This window comes from Nyctereutes procyonoides, unplaced genomic scaffold, assembly GCF_905146905.1.
Source record: "Nyctereutes procyonoides isolate TBG_1078 unplaced genomic scaffold, NYPRO_anot_genome, whole genome shotgun sequence".
NCBI classification, from domain to species: domain Eukaryota; kingdom Metazoa; phylum Chordata; class Mammalia; order Carnivora; family Canidae; genus Nyctereutes; species Nyctereutes procyonoides.
Window position 1 is genome coordinate 26625738 of NW_026575125.1, and position 22267 is coordinate 26648004.

General features: G+C 40.2%; 1 protein-coding gene and 1 pseudogene across 8 annotated transcripts in view; one reads left to right on the top strand and one right to left on the bottom strand.

Annotated features, from left to right (window-relative positions):
* The window catches only part of DMD (dystrophin), a 2039779-nt gene that overhangs the window by 193186 nt on the left and 1824326 nt on the right, over positions 1–22267 (bottom strand). For all 8 annotated transcript variants that reach the window (XM_055339022.1, XM_055339018.1, XM_055339021.1 and 5 more), the window contains one exon: positions 11915–11975. In XM_055339022.1, coding sequence (XP_055194997.1) covers positions 11915–11975 — 61 coding nt within the window. The remainder of the gene's footprint in view (positions 1–11914; positions 11976–22267) is intronic.
* On the top strand, positions 17165–17551 carry LOC129518785 (40S ribosomal protein S15a-like; annotated as a pseudogene).

The following is a 22267-nucleotide window of genomic DNA, read 5'->3' on the forward strand; positions in this document are numbered from 1 at the left end:
AATGTGGGGCTTGATCTCATGACCCTGAGCCAAATGAAGAATTGGATGCTCAACCAACTGAGCCACCCAGGTGCCCCTATATAATTTTCAAAAATTAATTTAAATAAAACTTAAAATAATTTTTAAAAAATTTTTTTAAATAAAATAATTAAAAAAATATTTATAACATTAAAAAACTTTATAACAGTTATAAAAATAATGGTTATATCCCTCACTAGTCTTGACTCTGGCTTTTTTTAGACTTGTGATTTCCGAAAACGGGGGACAACATGGTAAGGGCAAATATATGGGCCCACTCATCCTACTTTTCTTTCCTTTTTCTCACTGCAAAGGCAATTTTTAAATTAAAATAAATTCATATTGTGTAGGAATAAAGCACTGAATTTTAAATTGGACTCACATAAATCATAGATTCTTATCTAGTACCAATCTTCACTAATGAGTCGAAGGATCATAAGGGAAACACCAGGCACAGATAAAACATTCTTTCCCTGGAGGAACTTGGAATAATCAGACACATGTTTCCAAAATATCTCTGGTCTTTCACATCATGAGATGTTCTGGTTTTATATTAAAATAAAAGTCTTCAAAAAACTTATGCAGAAACAGTGACCATGAGCGGAAGCCAGTTCAATCTCCAAAGGCTTCCATTTGATAATTTTTTAATGACACAAATAGGAAAATGCTCATGTGACTATGCCTCACTTTCCATCCAGTCGTCACTTATAAATCCATACATTCTGGGTTTATTTACGATATGTAAAATAGCCAGACCAGGTATATCCTGCTAAAAAGATTCCATGTATAGGACTTTCAGCTATTCTTCTGCTAGTTAAAGTGCCATGAATGAGATTAACAAGGAGGTCTGGGAGGTCATTAGCATGTTTATAAGGTGGTCTGTTGAGTTGAGGTCATTCATACCCCCCTCCCACAATCCCTGGGGGATGAATCACAGGCCTATTCTTCATATTCCTTCCTTCCTTCTCCTCTGCCCCTTGCCCCTCTTCTTTCTTCTCTTGCTCACACTCTCCTCCCTCTAGCTCTAAAGATATTTACACTTTGAACCTTTGCTTCTACCTATGATGCTTGGCCTCTCCTGCTCCATCTAGAGTTCATTCTTTTTTGGTGGGATTTTTTTGAGGTGGGGCAGAAAAGTTCTGCAGTACTGATATAAGTAAGAGGGAGGAAAAAGCATTAAACTGGCCTTATATCTGAGAAAGCACTTCTATTTCTAGGTTAGTACAGGGTGACTATATATTCAGACAGAGATTTTTCTTAAACTACAGGAAATTAAGTCATTATAGGAGAAAGTATACAAGATACCTCTTCCCCACCATGTAGTTATGATAATAAAAACCCTAGAGATAACACTCGGCAATAAGGTGAGATCTTCTACATGTAATACATACATAGGCTGACCCAATGCTCAATGCCTGGGGAAGCCACAACCTATAGCCATAGGCTCTATGTGTTTACCTTATAAGACTAGAACTATAGGCCTAGGATTTATGGGAAAGATGGGACTTCCTTTGTTGCTGGAAGGAGGGAGGGTGTCAAATTCAAGGATGTGCTCTAGTGCTGAAAAGGCTCCTCAAGTGCGTCCTAGTCTACCTAAGTTGACCACGTCCAGACCTCTGAAAATTCTTATAATTGGGAATATGAGAAACACATTCCATGGCATCAATTAGGTTACTGTTTTAGCCATACCATCATCTTAGTGATGATGGAGGTGGCAGGCTATGACTCAGAAATTCTTTGCTTTCTCAGCTTCCATGGAGGTAGGATCAAGGTGGAGCAGGTATTTGCTTCATTTTATTTCTTCCTTCCCTTTATTGCCAAAAGTAACAAAGAGAAAATAAAGTCTCTATAAGAGCATAGTAGAAGAAGCTGTTTGGGCAGGTAAGCCAAGGAAAAACCACCAGTAATGCAGGGATGGCCTATAGAGGAGCACATATGATGCCCAAGATGGCGGCCACACAGTGCTGGACTGGCTATGCTTGGTTACACTAGGGGCCAGTTTTTTTTTAAAGATTTTATTTATTTACTCATGAGAGACACACAGAGAGAGGCAGAGACACAGGCAGAGGGAGAAGCAGGCTCCATGCAGGGAGCCCGACGTGGGACTCGATCCCGGGTCTCCAGGATCACACCTCAGGCTGCAGGCGGCACTAAACCACTGCGCCACCGGGGCTGCCCTACAGGCCAGTTTTTAATCAACAATACTAGGAAGCTGAAACAGCTGGGAGCAACAAATGAGATGTTTATGTTTACTCTTATTTTTAAAATCTCTCCCCCTTTATTCAATGTATTTTTCTTCCAACCCTCAACAGCCAGCCCTACCACTAAATATGTCTCCATTTGCATCCCTGTGTGTCCTGACTAAGCTGGCCTCTGCCCTCAGGGCCCAGAGACCACCTCCTCCCCAAATTTACCTTACCCAGGCAAGGAGCTCCAAGCAATTCTGATCCTCTGGAGCATGCATGTGGGCAGTAAGGCTAGGACTGTGGGAGTCCTAGACTGGGAGTAAGATGGGGGAAAGCCAGCTGATGTCATAGGGTTGGTGGGAAAGGTACAAAGCCATGTCATTATCAGCGTGACTTAAGCCACCAACCTCTCTGAGTCTCAGCTATGTCCTCTTTACTGGATAATAATTGACAGTGTCATCCTCATAAATGGGGAAGATACAGCTAGTCTATCACTTAACACTTAGTAGGCACACATTAAATTTGCTTTTTAAAAAAAACGATTAATTTGTTTTGGAGAGAGAGATATATAGAGAGAGCCTGTGAGGCTCAATCCCAAGACCCTGAGATCATGACCTGAGCTAAAATCAAGTCAGATGTTCAACTGACTGAGCTACCCAGGCACCCCTAACCTTGGTTTTTCATCCTGTCTAGATTATATGGATTGTAACTTCACAGAAAGCTCAAATCCAAGGAAAAGGCAACAAACCTAAAGGAAACAACAACAAACAATTCCTTCTAAAACAACAAAGAAGCAAGTTAAAAAATTACTCTGCGTTATCTGACATGCATTGGCTTTGGGGACCAAGATGGATGTGGATAAGCTGAGAAAGAAAAAACAGAAAAAGCAATTGAAAATTTCAGAAGGAGCAGGAAAGCTTCTCTGTTTCATCCACCCGGGAGTTAATGATAACACAAGAGACGTGATCATTTGCTCAATGCTGACAGTGGGCTAAGCCTCATATAGGACCTGTTCTTAGGAGCTTTCCAGACTGCTGCTGAAAGCAGATAGTTTTCTTCTCTCTTGTGCAGGGGTTTTAAAATTTTGCAATGTGACAGCACTGATTTATAATGCACTCAATTTTTTAAAAGAATAAATTGCATGTGTGTGTGCACATGAACATTCTCCCAGAAAGAATTCCTTCTCTCTATCCACTGTTCCACTCCCAAGCTCCCCCCCTTTACTCCCCCACCTCGCCCCCAATCCCCTGAAATGAAGGAGGGGAAGACTGAATGGGATTTGGAGTTTCCCCGGTGAGCAAGGGACATTTTCTGCAACCAGGTCAGTGTTCAAAGGACTAATGCTCTAAGGAAATTATCCATAGGGGAGAGGCAGTTCAAGGTTATTAAGTTATTTTCAAATGTTGTCTCGGCTGCTGCTGACCTTTGTGAAGGCAACAGGATGCTGCTTCCCAGGGGGACAGGATAAGAAGCAATTAGAGAAGCCTAGGAGAAGCTCAGGAATGTTTGGGAATTCACACATACCCCACACTATGTGGGAACTCCAAAAATGAAAATAAACTAATTTGATCAAGGACATATTTTCATCCTAGAAAATATTCTAAACATGTAGCTAATACTGGATGTATCTGTGTGAGTGTTTTCCTACAAATCCAACCCTCAGTATCTAGTAGATGTCGATTAGACTTCAACTCGCTTTCAGAGAAGGAAAGCCAATTAATATTCCGTATGGGCCAGAAAGTAGAATGGTTGTGAGGTTAAGCAAATTGTTCAAATGACAGTCAGAATATGATAAAGATGGGCTTCAAACATAGATTTATCTGATGTGACAGCCCATGTTTTTTTTTCTACCACATGATTATGGAAGAAAGTGCTTGTTTAAGAATGTTAGAAAAAGAAAAGGAAGGAAGAACTGGAATGGTTTACTTTTCTTCTTTTAGGGAAACAGACCTAAATATATTTTATGCACACTCTCACATTCCCAAAAGTGCCACGAATGAGACAGGGGCCACTTATGCTATATCTGCGTAATATAATAGAGTTTTTGGCCTGTATTCAACATTCTATTTTAGCTGCCTCGTACATTTGTATATGTATCCATGCTGCCAACTTTTAAGCATTACACATAACATACAGAATGGTACAAAAATTGTCTTTAAGATAAAAACTTACCAATGCTATTCTCTTAAGATTCAGTGGCCACTAGATCCTGTATACAAACGCTTAGTGAACACAGTGGTTGATCAATTTAAAGCTCTACTGACCACTAGAAAACCAAAAGTAGGAAAAAAAAATAAAAGACCTCAGTTCTATCGAAGCAAAGACAGCCAGAACTCAGAGTAATCTTAGGCATTAGCTAGCTCTGCTTCCTTATTGTTGATGGGGAAACTCAGTCCCAGATGGGCTCAGTTATAACCCAAATCATATTGTTGGATAAACACAGAACAGAATCGAGATCTCAGGATTTGGTATATACCATTCAGACTCGCATGCTAAGGATTTTCTCCTAGGTACTGGCTATAGGAGACATGATTAACTCCATAAAAGTCTCAGCATGCTTTCTAATATTAAAGTTGATGTCTAGAGGATATAGGAGACCCATTCAGGCAGTACATCTAAATTGATACAAAGACGCTAGAAGATTTTCTGAAGGTAAAAGTAGTCAGCAAAATGTAAGGCATGTGGAACTACTAGTACGCATTTCTTCCTTTCCTCAAGTATCTACCGAGCACGTGCTATAGCGGGAGGCTCTGTGCTACAAAAGAGACACAGAGCCTATCCTCACAGAGAATTATTTCAGTCAAAGTTATAAGTTACAGCTTATGAAACTTCATATAAAGAAGGCTGTGAGATTTTTTTATGGGCCTTTAAGATGCAGAAGATACCAACATTTTCATCTACCCACAAGGTCTACAAAACCAAAGGCCAGTCTCGGCACTCCACAACCCAGCGGTGTCGCATTCAATCTCTTGCAGTTAACATCTTAAACTGAGTTGTTTTCATGATTATATCATCAATTATTCATTACTGACTATTCCTTCATTGTGGTTCCAGAGCTTAATGAGACTCGGCTAATGTGACCTTTGGAACCATCAAACTGTGGAGGAGAAAGCCCAGCAGAGAAGGCTGACCTCTGGGTTATCTTTGTGTACTAAAGCCTTTTGAAAAGTCAGAGCACCAGGCTTTTGGCAGCGATTTCACAAATTTAATTACCCACAGATATTCACCAGTATCCTCAAAGATTGACAGCTGAAATTAGACAGCTGATTCTGTTACATCCACTTGCTATTATCAATGGTGCTAAACAGTAAAGTAAAAAAAAAAAAGGTTTAATATTGTTTGTCCTTTATCCTGAGAAGATTGATGGCACAGTAAGAATTCTCAAGGGTGATCTGAAGATCCATTTTCATTCCTCTGGAAAACTGTTACAAACAATTTTTATTTCAAAGTCAATATTCATAAAATCAGAGAATGTCAGGGCTGGAAATGATATGTGGTATCATGTGATTCAGCCCTCTTGGATGACAGACAGAGAAACTGAGGGCCAGAGAATGTAAGCAATTCACCTGTGGTCAAATAGCTAGTTGAGAGGTACCTGGTTGGCTCAGTCGGTAGAGTGTGCAACTCTTGATCTTAGGGTTGTGAATTCGAGCCCCACATTGGGTTAATTACTTAAATAAAATTCAAAAAAAAATAGCTAGTTGATAGCAAGGCTGAAATCAGACTTCAAGTCTTCTGATGCCTGGTCTATTTACTAGTTTCATAGAGCATATACCTCTGTCAATCTTAACCAGTTTTTAAACTGAAGGTTGTTATCATTCCTAAAACAGTGAGGTATCAGGAATGAGACCTAGAGGAATAGTTTCTAAGTTGGATATCATAATCCAGTGTTCTTTAAAATAAGAGGCCATCTCATTCTCAGAAAATGTATCCACTGCAAACCAGCCGACACAGATACTTAGCACACTGGTCGCTGTTAACCCTGAGACATAGCTAACTGCTCCTTCCTCTCTCTTTAAATACAGGTACTGAAATAGTGATCAGTGACTCAAAGGAACAAATAAACTCACCCACACTTGAATCAGAGCAACTCCTGGCACAAATAATATGGAGCTGGAGCAAGAACAAGGGCAAGATATGCTTTCAGTGGGGTTGGAGGGGTGGTTTGGAATAAAAAAAAACTGCCCAGAAAGTAGTAATCAAGGCAATATGGTGCAGAGGAAGGTGCTGTCAAAACTCAGATGCTACTGTAGTTAGGAAGAATGGGCACTTACAATTAGAGCAAGATTCATCAGTTTAATTGAGAATAGACCAGCAGGATGCTAGAAGACACAAATACCAAAAGGTGAGTCTAGGCAGACACCATAATTCCATGCAGAGTGGCAAGGACTGGTGCTAGTGGAGCCACCATGAATGGCAGCCATGGACAATGGGAGATTCAGGACCTCAACCACCCATTTTGGTAGCAGACACAGCAACAATAATAAGAAATGTTGCCTGGAGCAACTGTGGGCTTAACTCAAGGAGGTTTCATATTGCATTTGGCTAAGCAGGAATCACCAGAAAGCTGGGAGTAACTCACAGGCAATTGGTGGCTGCAGAAACATGCCCGGGATTGAGGGTGGAGGCAAGGGCAGATCAAGGTCATTCGACAACATCTATAGCAATATATACAACATCCCAAATAACCCGCAGGCAAAGAGAGACGCTCCTGTGGACACGAACTGCTTCCTGAGCATGGCATGTAAAGAAGGGCTGAACAGTTAGCATGTTCCCCGGAACTGCACTTTTTGCTGTCCTGTGGAGTGCTTCAGAGCTAGTGAGACAGGGAACCTGCTGAAATGCCTTCCTGGTGATGGAGGCAGCAGGTTGACTCCACTAGTGAAGGCCTTCCAGTTTTTAGCAACTGCAGCATCTTTGAAAGAGGAAAGGATCAGCTTGTCTGAAACCCAAAGTCTTCCTGAGGGCCAGCTGGCAGAAGCAGAAGGTCAAAGGCTTTAGCTGGCATTATAGAAAAGTATCAGCGCACCAACCTCTGGCCAGGACTAATATGTGTAGAACGAGCTATGATCTCAATTGGTTTCTCCATCTCCGCACCAATGGGAGATGGCAAAGAGTGTTTATTTTCCTCATGAGCCAGCAGAGAACACAGACAATGCTAATGAATTTAATAACCAATATTTGGGCTGCTTCAGTCACGACACCCCAAGGAAGATGTAACACAGCTGGAAGAGATCCCGGGCAAAGCAGCTAAGATGATCAAGGGGAAGACTTATCTTCCATTCAAGGACAGGCTAAGAGCCTAAAAAGGATTAGAATTTCTCGGACAGGGAAGATGAAAATGAAAAGGGGTTGTAAGGGGATGTGAGACTAAAGTCTACTTTGGGTAAATACCATTGTATTCACTGAATTCCACAGCACTTAATTGGGGCCATCCCTTGAGGTCCAAAAATGTACACTGAAGAGAAATGGCAATATGCCTTTCTTTCTTCACACAGAAATCAGCAGATTGATGGATCTTATTCTTCCAAAGACAAGGTTGAGGAGGAGAAGGGAAAAAGAAACCCCTGGATAAACTCAACACCAGCTGATTTATGATGCATTATTAAGAAATGTTCAGGATGCATCCTAATTTTTTAAATGAAAATTATTAGGTTAACCAATGAGCAGCCACTGGTGTCTGCATCTGGGACAGAGTGCTGGGCTGGTTGCCCTGCTGGTCTGACCCAGTGTACTATTTCTTATGCTCTTATTATGTCATCTATGCCTGAACATACTGCATGCAAGTTTGGGATTCCTAAATTCTTTTGACAGTCCAGAACACAGAAGAATAATTTTCTAACTCATTAAGAAAGCAAGAGAGTCCCAGCTCTTGGCTCCGTTCGGTTTACCCATATGGGACTGTGCAACATAAAAAGGTGAAAGAAATCCTAACAGAATGCAGCAGCTGGTTAAAGGCTATTATATTGAAATTTTCATGAGTTTGACAGTAGGCCAAAAAACTACAAAATGGCAAAGAGTGGAAAAGGCAGTTGTAACAGGTTGAACATTGTTGGTGATTATTTTTTCAGGGGCAATGAAAGCTGTAATCAAATAACCTGAAAGAGATGCTGGCAGGAATAAGAGAGCCCCAAGGGAGAGAGAATATGAAAACTGTAACAATGATGAATGCTATGGACTAATAAACTAGACAAACATGTAGTTTGAAGTATCAAAATCAAGATTCTTAGCATCATATGAAAAGCTGGTGTCAGGATGCAGGCATAAATGCTGTCTGATTTGCAAGCTAGAACAGAAGATGCTGCTAATAACATAACCTCAAGCACGAGTGTACAACTCAACAAATAACTGGAACGGGGTTACTGGTGCAGAAACCTCTAGTTATTTAGATGATCAGTTTATACCAGCATTGAAAATAAAAAATTATTAAGTATTAAAAAAAAAGATCCAGAGGGGGCACCTGTGTGGCAAAGGCAATTAAGCAAGCTTCTGACTTTTGGTCTCAGATCTGATCTCAGGGTCGTGAGATGGAGCCTTGAGCTGGGCTCCTAGCTCTAGCTCAGTGTGGAGTCGGCTTGGGTTTTTCTCTCACTCTGCCCCTCCCTCCCTGTGTACATGTGCAAGTGCTCTCTCTCCATCCAAAATAAATTTAAAAACCTTAAAAAAAGATCCAGAGAAGACATCTGGCTTTGTGCCTGGAAATGTGTGCTTAAATCTCTTGAATGCAAGTCAAAACAAACAAGGTAACAAGGAGGAAGGACAGGGTGGGGACTGGTTGAAGTAATCTTATTATAAACTTATTAGTATTGTTATTTGTGGATAAATAAGGTATCTTGAATTACAAATGGCATTGGCCAGTGCATGAAGTCCACTGAACTTTGTACATCAAAGTAATCTGCTATGAAAAGAATCTTTTAGACAACAGTAATGTGTAATAATAAATCACAAATGACATTAGTCATCTGTTTGTTGACAATGTATACTTTCTGAACATGTGTTCTCCTTCCATTAGCTTAAAATTTTAGAGGTATAGTTGAGAAATTCTATAATCTAATTTCAAATAGATTATATTGTTTATTTATTTAAAAATATTTTACTTATTTATTTGAGAGCAAGAGAGCATAAACACGGGGAGGGGCAGAGGGAGAAGCAGACTCTCCTGCTGAGTGGGGAGCCCAATGCGGACCTCGATCCCAGGACCCCGGGATCATGCCCTGAGCGGAAGGCAGATGCTCAACCGCTGAGCCATTCAGGTGTTCCATGGATTATAGTTTTTAGAGATAAGTGATCTCCATAAATTTCAGGGTATTTTTGACAAGTTACATAATTCCTCATTCCTAGAAACTGATTACTTCAGAGGGTTTAAGGTCTCCAGACTCCCCTTTCTACTAATTTTTTCTGTCTGTTACTCTAGGTCTCTTACCAGCAAATCAGGCAGAATGATAGTCCTAAATTAAACATCAAGATTTGAGCTCTTTACATAGGTACCTGGAGAAACTGGAGTAGGTTGAGGGAGCATATCTGCAGCTAATTAAACAATGGATAGAATTCCTATGATTTTTAAAAATAAGAATTGATGTTAATGATCAAAATAAAGAATTTTAAAAATAAAGATAAACTTCTTGAAGAAAAGCTGAGATCTTAAGTTTTTGGATTTGGACAAGACCATTCAGCCAGTCACACTCATTGATTCTTAGAGCTACAAATGACCTTAGACATCACCTAGTCCAACTTATTTTATGAATGAGAAACTAAGGTCTGTATAGGTTAAGTGACTTGCCCAAGGCCACACAATCAACTCATGACAGAGCCAGGACCAGAACTCATTTTCTTGTTTCCAGATCTGTGCCCTTATCAATACTGCCACCATGAGCTTCAGGTCTGTGAAAGAGCACTGAACAAAGGGGGGTACAAAGAGAGGGTAGCTGCTCTCTGATTCCACCAAGGAGCAGCAAGACACTAGTTTGTGAAGGTGGTGGTGGGGAGGAACTACAGGTTTTCTCTAATTTGTCTCCTTTTTAATTTTTGGACTAAATTCATGTCCATTGTCACACAGCAATGTCCTGGGATCTTTTGTAGTGAATGTAACATCAGGGAGAAGATAAATATCTAGGGAAAGAACACTGGGGGTGGGGTGGGGTGGGTAGGGTGAACACTAGGAATCCCTGTGAGATATTTAATAAGCTCCAAAACAGGAATAATCTGGAGAATAATGGGTTGAAAGTGTTTTGGGTTCGCAAATGATCCTCCAACCTTGGCTACAAAAGAAGAGTCTTGATCTAGTAAAGACCATCTCTTTATCAGAAAGGAATTGGATAAAGTGAGAGCTTTATAAACAGGTTGAAGAAGCAGTAGGTTCCAAACATCTTAGAGATGAAAACTTGTGATGACTAAGAGACTGGAGATGACCGGGAGGAGACTGAATTAATTGTTCCACAAAATATACAGTGGATATAAAGTCATACAGTGCGTGTCTAAGTTAATTTATCATCTAATAATATAGGTGATTTAAATAGGTATTTAAAATACATAGAGTGAATGAATGATTTTACAGAATAAAAACACTACAATACAATTTGAGAAGAAGAAAAATAAAAAGCAGGATCAAAGCAAACTGAAGGAGACTGCTTAAAGGTAAGAGATACCTTGTCTGGAAAACTTTAATAAGACAAAGCTTTCCTAAAGGATGTGTCTCTACTTGAAAAGCCCAAAGAGTTCCCTCACTCCCATACTTCTGGGTTAACACAATTGAGGCACGCAATCTAATTTCTGGAGGACTGTGGTAATGAAGATCTAGGATGCTGATATTGCTTTAGAACTGAATTATGAAGAATTGATGGGCAGGGGAAGAACAGAAAGTGACCCAATAAAACATGGGGGGCCGGAACAATGGGAACACGTGGAGTGTTTTTAGTTAGACTCATGGCAGAAGTGGGTTCAAAGACTTTAGCTGGTACTGAGGATTATTTCATGAAGCCGACTAAATTAAATTGTTGAGGCAGTGGATTTGATTGCGCAATCAATGGGAAACTGTTAAGGTTCTGTCATGACTCCATATCCTCCCTCCTCTCTCTTCCACATTGACCTGATGTATCATAATTTGTATTTTACACGGCATCCCATGGAAGGTGCTTCTAAGCACCTGTATTCCTTTGACTGACATAAATGGCCTCCGAAAACAGTATCATTCTGTTGTGGTTATATGAAAAGTGCTGAGTGCTCTGTATTGAGAATGAACACCTCAGCTCCACACATCCAGGCCTGCCGCTGACTGCCTTTCAGGTACATGAACTATTTATTCACCTAAAATGCTTTGTGTACATAGAGGAGCAGAAATCATCCATCTTTGCCAAAAAAGAAATGTGGGCAAACCCCCAAATAAATGAAACTGTCCTTATAATTATTCACTCCCCCTCTCAATAATATTACCTGCAGCTTTTTGTTCAATTGTGGAAAATCCACACCACCCCCGATCACAAAATACAACATATATGCTGCATTACACGGATTTTTCCTACGCAGCTCCCTATTGCATCGGCACATTTCCAGTGGTAATTTTAGCATGAGTTGACCAGCCAGGCTTCCTCAGGGAAGAAAGAACTAGGTACTATAGGCCAGGTTAACGTCACATCTCAGAAATACATTCATTTGCAAATAGGCAGATTAGCCACAATAAATGCGCCTTTGGGAATGTGAGGCTTTCAACTTACTTGATATAGTAGGGCACTTTGTTTGGTGAGATGGCTCTCTCCCAGGGACCCTGGACAGAAGCTGAAAGAGAAAAAAAAAAAAAAAGGCAAGGAGGTCAAGTTCACCACAAACAGGAAAGACAACATTAATCTCCAGAATTACAATTTTACAGTGATATTGGTCTGTTTGCTCAGTTGCCCATGAAGACAGGACGGATTAACCTGCTGTTCGGAAGTTTCTGTCCTAATCTAAGTGAAATTGAACTCATTCAGGCACAAAGATAAATGCAAAGGAAAAAGACCCGTTCCACCACTAAACCTATACAACAGATAAGAAACGGAATGAGTCGATTGACGGGTTTTCTCTTATGTGCCTCCATTGGGTGCTTTTCTTATAACACTTCCTGTTGCTGCTTCTCAATATCTTTTACTATTTGATTGACTGGGTTTTATTACTTTAGCAGCTGAAATATCCCTGCGTGATAGAGTTACATTCTAAGTTATTGAAGCTTAAGCACTACACTTATCATTCCGATATGCTCCTTTGAGTCTTTGTTTGGTTTAAACAGAATCCAATCTCATCGACTGATAATATGTTTAATTGGTGCCACAAAATATCAGCTGACCAGCCCGATCTTATTGGAAAAAGACAACCAAAAGTGAGAGAAGAGCACCTGATACCAGAGTGTAATAAAACTATGGTGATGAGTAATGAATCCTACAGGTGAAATTAAATTTCACATACTGGGAATTTGTTTTTTAACGACCATATTGTGTATTAGTCAAATCAATCATTTTTAAGTTGTGGTTTAAATGCTTAAATTGTCTGAGGTTTTTCCTTTTCCAAAGATGAGCTCTAAAAACACCTTTTATGTACTGTTTAATCTGATGGATTTTTTTCTTTCTTGAAGACAAAATAATCATGTTAGGATACACTATGCCATTTCCTCAACAATAAAATCTTCGTCCTGAAGAGAGTTTTTAAGAAACTGGAGTTTTAAGAGACAAAGAATATCATCGGGAATACAAACATAAGAAGCATGCTTATTAACATCTAGCAATTTTATGGGTATGTCCATTTTTTTCCTGGAATTTTCATCCTGCTTATAATTTGCAGCCCAGCTTATGCTGACCATTATTTCCTCCTATGAAAAGCTTCCTTCTAAATTAGTCTCACAGTAAATTCACTCCACAGTGTATTGAGATGTAAGAAAACGCCAAAGCTAATATATCCTTGACTACACTGTATAATATGAAAGAACGGCTTCTAATAAAAGTTAACTTCACCCACTGCCAGACAATTTAAGAGTAATGAAACTACAGATTTCTTTGTTTTATACAGAGTAATAGAGGGATCGAATCACCCACCCTTCAACCAGACATGCTGCTTTGTACCTTGGTGATGTGTCATTTAAAAGATACAGGACATGGATTTGTATTTAGCCGCTAATTAGGCCTTTTCATTTTGGCAGACATATTTTTAATATGGGGAAAAAAGACATTTATCTGCTGTTTTGAAGTAGTCCTCGCTTTCAGTGTGGCTCTATTCCTACCACCTCTGCCTTTCTCATTATCTGCCCTACTCTCCTTTTGTCTGTTTTCTTCACTAGGACACAGCCCTCTCACCCTGATGAAGTGAGAAAGGAAGTGAGATCTGATTTGAGAACTTAGGCTGCATTTCCTGACCTACCTGGGCAGAGTTGGATGTTATAGGAACTTAAAAACTCAAGCTTTCTCTAGGAGGAGACAGGATAGAGAGCCAGAAATCCTAGCTCCTGCCTACTCAGCACACCCCCTTCTTAAAACCATAGAATTGCAGAAGGAAAAAGAATTTCTGAGAGCATCTGGTCCAGCTCTCACCAGCTGTATTGCCAAGCCTATGAACAGCTAAACTGAGAAACCACTGCTGTTCTTTCCTTAAAGGAGTCTATAGGCTGAAATCCACCATTTCTGTCATTATTCCTTTTCAGTTCTTTATCAGTCTAATGGTATAGAAATCATTTCTGATTTGGAGGATGCTGGGAATATCCTCTGATGGCAGAAGTGTCTGTTTGGATTTCCTATAATATACCTAGGTATCTGTCAGAAAGAAGTGGCCTTGGAAAGGTCTACTGGCTACCTAGTTGGCTCAAGGGAGGGGCTGGTGGCTTTGCCTGAATGGAGCAACCTTCAAGCAGAAAATGTAGCAAGAGACAGGAAACACAGTGGTGTCCAGCTGAGCTAATGGCTAGACCTACATTGAATAGCTACAATTGCCTTTGCATTGTTAAGCATTAAAAGCAAAAAAATCCAATAAAATGCCAGCGGAATACTCAGAATATACTTAAACTGAATAGTTGAAAAGATTTAAAAAGAATATTCTAAGGGGATCTCTGGGTGGCGCAGCGGTTTGGCGCCTGCCTTTGGCCCAGGGCGCGATCCTGGAGACCCGGGATCGAATTCCACGTCGGGCTCCCGGTGCATGGAGCCTGCCTCTCCCTCTGCCCGTGTCTCTGCCTCTCTCTCTCTCTGTGTGTGACTATCATAAAAAAAAAAATTCTAAGTTCCAGATCAACATGAAACTGAGCATTTATAACTGTGGATCTCAATTGTTATTTTTCCATACAGAGTATATGAACTGTATATAAAAATTATTAGTTTTTTTTGGACACCTGTGTGGCTCAGCGGTTGGACGTCTGCCTTCGGCCCAGGGCGTGATCCTGGAGTTCCAGGATTGAGTCCCACATCGGACTCCCTGCATGGAGCCTGCTTCTCCCTCTGCCTGTGTCTCTGCCTCTCTCTCTCTCTCTCTCTCTTTCTCTCTCTGTGTCTCTCATGAATAAATAAATAAAATCTTAAAAAATTGTTAGTTTTTTAAAATAAGACAAGCCTTTTGTCTTTATGTGCAGCTATCAAATAAATCCAATGGTAAAGTTCAGTGAATTTTTTTGTGCTAGGCGATGTTTGTTCCCCCCTTGGACTCACAGTTTACAAATGCACCTAAGCAATTGCTTTGCAGTCATCATTTGAAACCCTAAAATTTTCTACCAAAAAATTTTCTCGATGAAAAAAAAAAAGAAGAAGAAGAAAAGAAAAGGCAACTAACAATGGCCTTCCCCATTCTGCCCACCCCCTCGCCCCATCGCTGCCACAAACACACTGGCCCTACTTGCTTTGGAAATAACACACAATCCAACTAACATTCTATGTAATTAGATTCAGTGCTCCTTCTCAAGAGACTGTTAAAAGGTTGTGGGCAATTTTGTTTGGGGCTGCCAGAGGATTCTGGTCTTGCACATATTCAAAAGTTGATCAAATATACGGTAACTCTTATAAGTGTGTCTGAGAATTATCGTTTCATTTCTTGCAGGGGTGCCGACACCAACAACAGCTGTTTCTTATCTCAGTGTACCAGTGGAAGCTTGTCATCATTCACTAAGCTAGCCTAGGTACTAGACACACACATCTTTTATGCCTAGCGTGTCCATTTTTAGTAGCCCATCAAAAGCAGATTTATTGGCAAGTAGTTTTTATATGACACGGTACTGTCCTTTGGTATTTTCTTATACAGATGTTTCTCTAACCACTACGTGTAAATCCAATGCAGCTTTGTGATTCAGATTCTTGAGTGTAAAAAGCATGCATTATCATACGGCACCAGCACCAGGGGGGGATTGTCTACTGAATTTAAATAGCAAACTGCACGTGAGTTTATTCATTCCAAACCAACCTCTGAATTTCCCCTTGCATTACAGATGCAGTATGTTATTAAGAGCAAGAAAGGGTAGCAGTTCTACCTTCAAATGCTTTTCTTCCCTCCAGGTGACAGGATTCAATACTGTGCCCAAGGTGGTTTTGAAAATCACAGAGGCCACACTATGTAGGTGAAGTTCTTATTTCAACCATTTTTTAATGCATGATGAACAGAATGTGCCAAGCGATGCACCCTGGTGTTAAGCCATATTTTAATCGACACAGAGGCCTAACCAGAAAATTAAAAAGAATACTAATGTTATTTAAACTGTGCCAGAAGAGCACTCTCTGGAATTCAGACCCAAATACATTCATTCATCTTTCTATTTTTCTTCTATTTGGTGGACTTGGTGTCTAATAACATAGTTCGATCAAAAAAAAATGGGGACAGATTATAAAAATAAATAATATAGCATTCACTGGAAACTAAATAGAAACCTCACCTATGGGGTTAATAAAAAGGCATAAGGGAGGATTGCTAGCCACAGGCACTCGGCTTCTCAGAAGGAAGCCAATTCCAATAGTGGTTTTATGGGTATATTCTATCAAGGAAATTGACTCTAGAGCAATGTTTCTCCATCTTTTTTCCCTATCTGCCCCCAAAGTCTCCCTGCTAAGTATCTTTTTAGTATATTTTTTCCTAATATTCCTCCCCCTGTCCTCAATGAAATTTTGATATCATAGATATACTATATGTCTGTTGATGTGTGTATCTGTGCTTTACATAAAAAGTAAAAAATTTTTTGTCCCCTAGGAACCAATGTTTGTCCCTATGGGGGTAATACCATTTCCACTGAGAATGCTTGTTCTAGAAAGGGTGGGCAGGGGGAGGAAGGAAAATCTCTTCTGTGCCTGAAACATGACCTCAAGTATGATGCTCATCATGACCGGTGAGGTATTATTATTTTCAATTTGCAGATGATCAAACAGTTAAGATCACATGGAATAGTGTGTCTAAGGTCCTAAGTCAGTAAGTATTAGGTCCTAATTTTGGTTTATTACTCAAGTCAGATGATTCAGGAAATGGAGAAAACAAACATCCTATGTGTCTACCATGTGCTCCACACTGTATGCTCCTGAATGTAATCCTCCCAAACACCCGATAGAGTCCCACTATTCCATTATTACACATGGAGAAAGTGAGCCTCAGAATAGGCCAGTAAATAAACTCAGGTCACGGCAGCTGGTAAAGGGCACATCCAGGATTGCAACCAAGTCAAGTTTGTCTAGTCTCTGTGCTTTATTTTATCATGTATGGTACATAGCAGGTAGTCTATAAATATGTGCCAAACAACTGAGTAAACAAATTCATCTTAAAAAAGAATATAATGTCTTCTAGTCCAAGTTCTTTACACTCTGAGATCTAAATTTATCCACTACATGATTTCCACCAAATGATTTTCCAGGGGCTGCTGGAAGAACTTCACTGCTCCTAGAAGGCCTCTTTAGTATTCCCCGGAGCTTTAGTGATGATTAGAAAGAGCTTCCTTTTGCCCTCCTGTCCTCTTTCTGCCATCTTTCTGTGTCACCATAGTGGTGTGCATGAGTGTCTTGGCAGATGCTCTCAAGAACATGAACAATGCTAAAAAGAGAGGCAAATGCCAGGTTCTTATTAGGCCATGATCCAAAGTCATCATCTAGTTTCTCACTGTGATGATGAAGCATGGTTGCATCGGTGAATTTTAAACCATCGATGATCACAGGGCTGGGAAAATTGCTGTGAACCTCATGGGCAGTTTAAACATATATGGAGTGATCAGCCCCAGATTTGATGTACAATTCAAAGATCTAGAAAAATGCCAGAATAATGTGCTCCCGCCCCACCAGTTTAGTTTTACTATACTGACAACCTCAGCTAGTATCATGGATCATGAAGAAGCAAGAAGAAAACACACAGGAGTGAAAATCCTGGGATTCTTTTTCTAGGGTGTAATGCATATGTGCATATAAAATGTGTCAATAGAAGAAAGAAAGAAAGAAAAGTACAGTGAGTAAGAGAAAGAAAAAGAAAGAGCGAGATTCTTTTTACACTGGTCAAAATCCATATCTCTACAATCTGTAATCTCCACGATCAGTCCTATTCTAGAGGTTTAAATTAAATCCTTTGATCAGTTGAGAGAAACTAATTTCAATAGAGCTGAGACCTATTTTCATCTGAAAGACAAAAACAGACCCTGGAAAACAAAAACAAAAACAAACAAACCAAAAAAAAAACAAAAACAAAAAAAAAAACAACAACAAAAAAAAACAGACCCTGATTCCTAAAGAAACAAAGCAATACCTAACATCAACTCATTCATTATTCAATACATTTTTTCAGAGCACCTATTACGCAGTAGGCACTTGGCAAAGTGCTGGCACTAATGCAGTGAATAAGACATAGTTCCTGATACTTTGCATTTTAGTCTCTAAGGATATTTTTCAATGAACACACCTAATATTTAGCATTAAAATCAATCAGTGGCTATCTACCAAACATACATTATGTGCTCAGCCCCACACTAGGTATTTACAGGCAGGGGTGGAATAGGGTGGCATGTGGTGGGGAAAGAGGTTCTAACATATCCCATGCCCTCAGAACATTATTACTGAAATGAGATCAGGTTTTAGAAAACATATATTATAATGAAAATACACCAGTCAGAGTCTTGGCCAGAAACAGATGGCACACTCCTATCAGCTAAGTTGAGTAGAATTTAGTAAGAGGGCTGGTCACAAAGATCTGTGCAGGGGGTAGGGAAATCACAAGGGATAACAGTAAGAACAGGAACCATTGGCATCCATAGGTCTGAGGGACAAGAAGAGGCAGCTGTTGCCAGAATAGAGTCAGGGAGGGGAAGGAAGATGCAGGAGAAGGAAAGGGAAAGGAGGAGAGAGGGGGTGAGAGGGAGAGGGAGAAGAGAAAGAGGAAAGAGGAAAGAGACAGGATAAAGGCCAGAGCTGTAGTAACCAGGAGAATGGAAGCCATCTTGGCCACAATCTCCCAGAAGCAAACATGAAGACACAGCTGTGAGTTGAAGTAGTTTGAGCTCTAAATCCAGGAAGCACTGGTACAGAAGCCGGAAGTAAGGCAGGGAAAGGAGCCAAGCTGATAAAGGATGAAGTACTGCTTTGGGTACCTGGGGCTCACTGCAGGTGAGGATTTCAGCACAAAAGACACTTCAGAGTTATCCCCTTCTGCCCACCTCTGAGGAGTGAAGGAACTGGAGTATTTATTTACTACTGTTTGAGAGCTACTCCTGGAGTAGGAGGCGGGGGGCAGATCATTAACTCTCTGGCCTGCCCCTCGAGCACTGGTGAGCAAGGGTTTATGGCCAGTGAAAGCCTTGAAAGCAGAGTCACAGGTGTGTGTAGTTGGAAGGTGAGGTTTGGTGTGCCTGGGCGTGGTGAATACGTGGGGAAAGGCCCTGACAACTTAGGCTACCGAAGATATGTGCTAAGAACAACTGAAAATAAAGATGTGAGAAATCTGAGTTCCTGATGAATATGGAGTCACCATTCCTGCATCTCTCTGGGTTTCTATGTGAGAACTTTATACAATGCTACTTTGTGTAAGCCACCATTAATTTGAGTTTTCTGTTACATGTGATCAAACCAGTACTTCTGACTGAATCACTCCCACCCACCCAGACCATCTATGGCTGTTCACATCATTCCTGGCTCACATTTTAAATGGCTGAAGAGCATGCCATTAATGGCTGTACCATGATTTATTGAAGAAACTCCCTCTTTGGGAAAATTTAGATTGTTTCCAATTTTTTACTGTTGTAAGTCAGGCTGCAACGAACCTTTCTGTAGATAAATCTTTGCACGCAATTTTGCCAATTTTCTTAAGCAAAATTCCTAGAAATATATTTATTTCATTGAAGGCTAAGAATATTTTAAAGCCATTTTATACAAAGTACATTCTTGCCAGCAGGAGTCTTTCTTTATTGATCCAGGAAGAAAGGGAAAAATCCATTTTCTGCTGGTCAATGGCATTTAGTTGGTATAATTCTTAAGGTACATTAGATGTACTGACTGATACAGATTATTTGAGAACATGCCTCTCACACCCCTTCTTTCCATGACAGATTGTAAACTTTCTGAGTTCAGAGAGGCACTCAGCACATCGGCTTTCTGTCTCAAAGCCCAGCCCAGCATCTTGAGAGGTATGCAGATCAAGTAGAAAGTGTCCAGAACATAGATTCAGAAGAAATCGATTTGAGTCCTGACTCCACCATCACTCCCTAATCTTCAGCAAGTCTTGTTTTCTTCCTGAGTCTTATTTATTTTATATGAAAAATAGGAATAATGATATCTCCCTTGCTGAAAAGCTGTCAGGATAAAATGAGAAAATGGATATGAAATTGCTTTGCAAAATGTTAATCACCATACAAATAATGTTTGTAATCACATACCTATGGGATATTGTCTGAATGTTGGTAATTCTAGAATCAATCTCTCCACCTCAACTAAACAGCAGTTATTTTCAGCCCTTGCATCCACTCCTAACTACAAATAATGTGCCACATACAGGATAAAGTGTGGCAGAGAGAAATGCCTTTGAACACTAACTGCCTGGGCTTACAGTACGTGGTTCTCCATCTTTGCCTAGACCAATGGCATCTGCCCAACAGGTCCTTCATTCTCAGGTAGACCATTTGTCTGATATTCATCAGCATGAATGATGAATCAATTGGTCCATATTGAAACAGTGGGAAAGAGATGGCCAGAGACTGTTTTACAATCAGAGGATTACAACAATGTAAAGATAAGAACAGTGTTCTTGTGCTACCATATACAATGGATTGGAAGTAGGAGGGTGGAGTTCAACAGGTAGCTCCTAAGTGGATTTAGTGTCCATTCAGAGTGAGAAATAACACATGACTGTACTTCTTTTTTTAATTTTTTTATAATAAATTTATTTTTTATTGGTGTACAATTTGTCAACATATAGAATAACACCCAGTGCTCATCCCGCCAAGTGCCCACCTCAGTGCCCGTCACCCAGTCACCCCCGACCCCCCGCCCACCTCCCCTTCTACCACCCCTAGTTCGTTTCCCAGAGTTGGGACTCTTTCACGTTCTGTCTCCCTTTCTGATATTTCCCACTTATTTTTCTCCTTTCCCCTTTATTCCCTTTCACTATTATTTATATTCCCCAAATGAATGAGACCATATGTTTGTCCTTCTCCGATTGACTTATTTCACTCAGCATAATATCCTCCAGTTCCATCCACATCGAAGCAAATGGTGGGTATTTGTCATTTCTAATGGCTGAGTAATGTTCCATTGTATACGTAGACCACATCTTCTTTATCCATTCATCTTTCGATGGATTTGCCAACATTTAGCATAACACCCAGTGCTCATCCCATCAAGTGCCCCCCTCAGTGCCCATTACCCAATGACTGTACTTCTAAGATTTAGTCACTAGGCAACTAGGAGTCTCATTGGCAGAAAAAAATTATCTGGAAGGTGAATTTCAGATAAATTTCATATTTTTGTTAAAATATTTGGAAGGTGGGTCTTTTCACTGCAACTCAGGTGAAAGGATGAGATCATGTACCAAATGGTAGCTGAAGCTATAAACATAGCTGAACTCAGGCAGGAAAGGAGGCTGTTAAAAGAAAAGTGTACCCTGGGAAGTGGCTCGTGATGGGGGCACCAGGAAGAAAACCTCCACAGAAAAACAATACAGAAACTAGAATAAAGTAGGGTGAAACGTGAGAAACATAGCCAAGTGGTGAGATGTTATGAGTACGAAGCGGCTCCAGAGGATTAAGGCTATGGAAGAGGAGGATCTATTTGGTCACAAGATCACTGGTGAACTCAAGAGGGCAATTTTGCAAGAGCAGTGAAGGCCGAACCAGATATAGAAGTTGAAGCAGCCCGTAGATAGAAGGAAGTAGCAAGATTAGGTCCTAAGCAAGCATTGAGAAGTTGCATATGAGAAGAGAAGAATGTACAGGGACTCCTGGGCAGCTCAGTGGTTAAGCGTCTGCCTTTGGCTCAGGGCATGATCCCGAGGTCCTGGGATCAAGTCCCGCATCAGGGGAGTCCCCTCAAGGAGCCTGCTTCTCCCTCTGCCTATGTCTCTGCCTCTCTCTCAGTGTCTCTCATGAATAAATAAATAAAATCTTTAAAAAAATAATGTACAGGGATAGGGAGAACATCTGTGGCCTGGTCATTCCTCTCTCCTGTTCTGTAAACCAGCCCACTCGATTCACTTATTTATGGAATTTGCTTAGCGTCTTCTCTAAAATATTAAATTACACAAAAAAACTTATTTCTGCCTTTTTTTTCACTTCCTAAGGTCATACGCAAGATTAAAGTACAGTCCAGAAGTTTTCGAGCAGTTATCAATGCCGAGTGTATGTCTGTATATCTATCATTTTTCCCCATCACAACTGCTTTCTGTATAATTTCTATTTTCTTTCGAGGGGATGCCTCTAGCTCCTGTAGCAAGAATAAGTCTTCTGTCATTTAACTGAAAGACCAAGTGAAATTTAACACTTTTCAAAACATTAAATTAAAATAAGAATAGTGCTTTATATGTCTGTATCATATATCAAAAGTAAAGATTCAATGAAAACTTTAAGATCACTTACTAAACTTTCAAAGATGGGCAGATTTTCCATAAAGATTTCACCAGCAGAG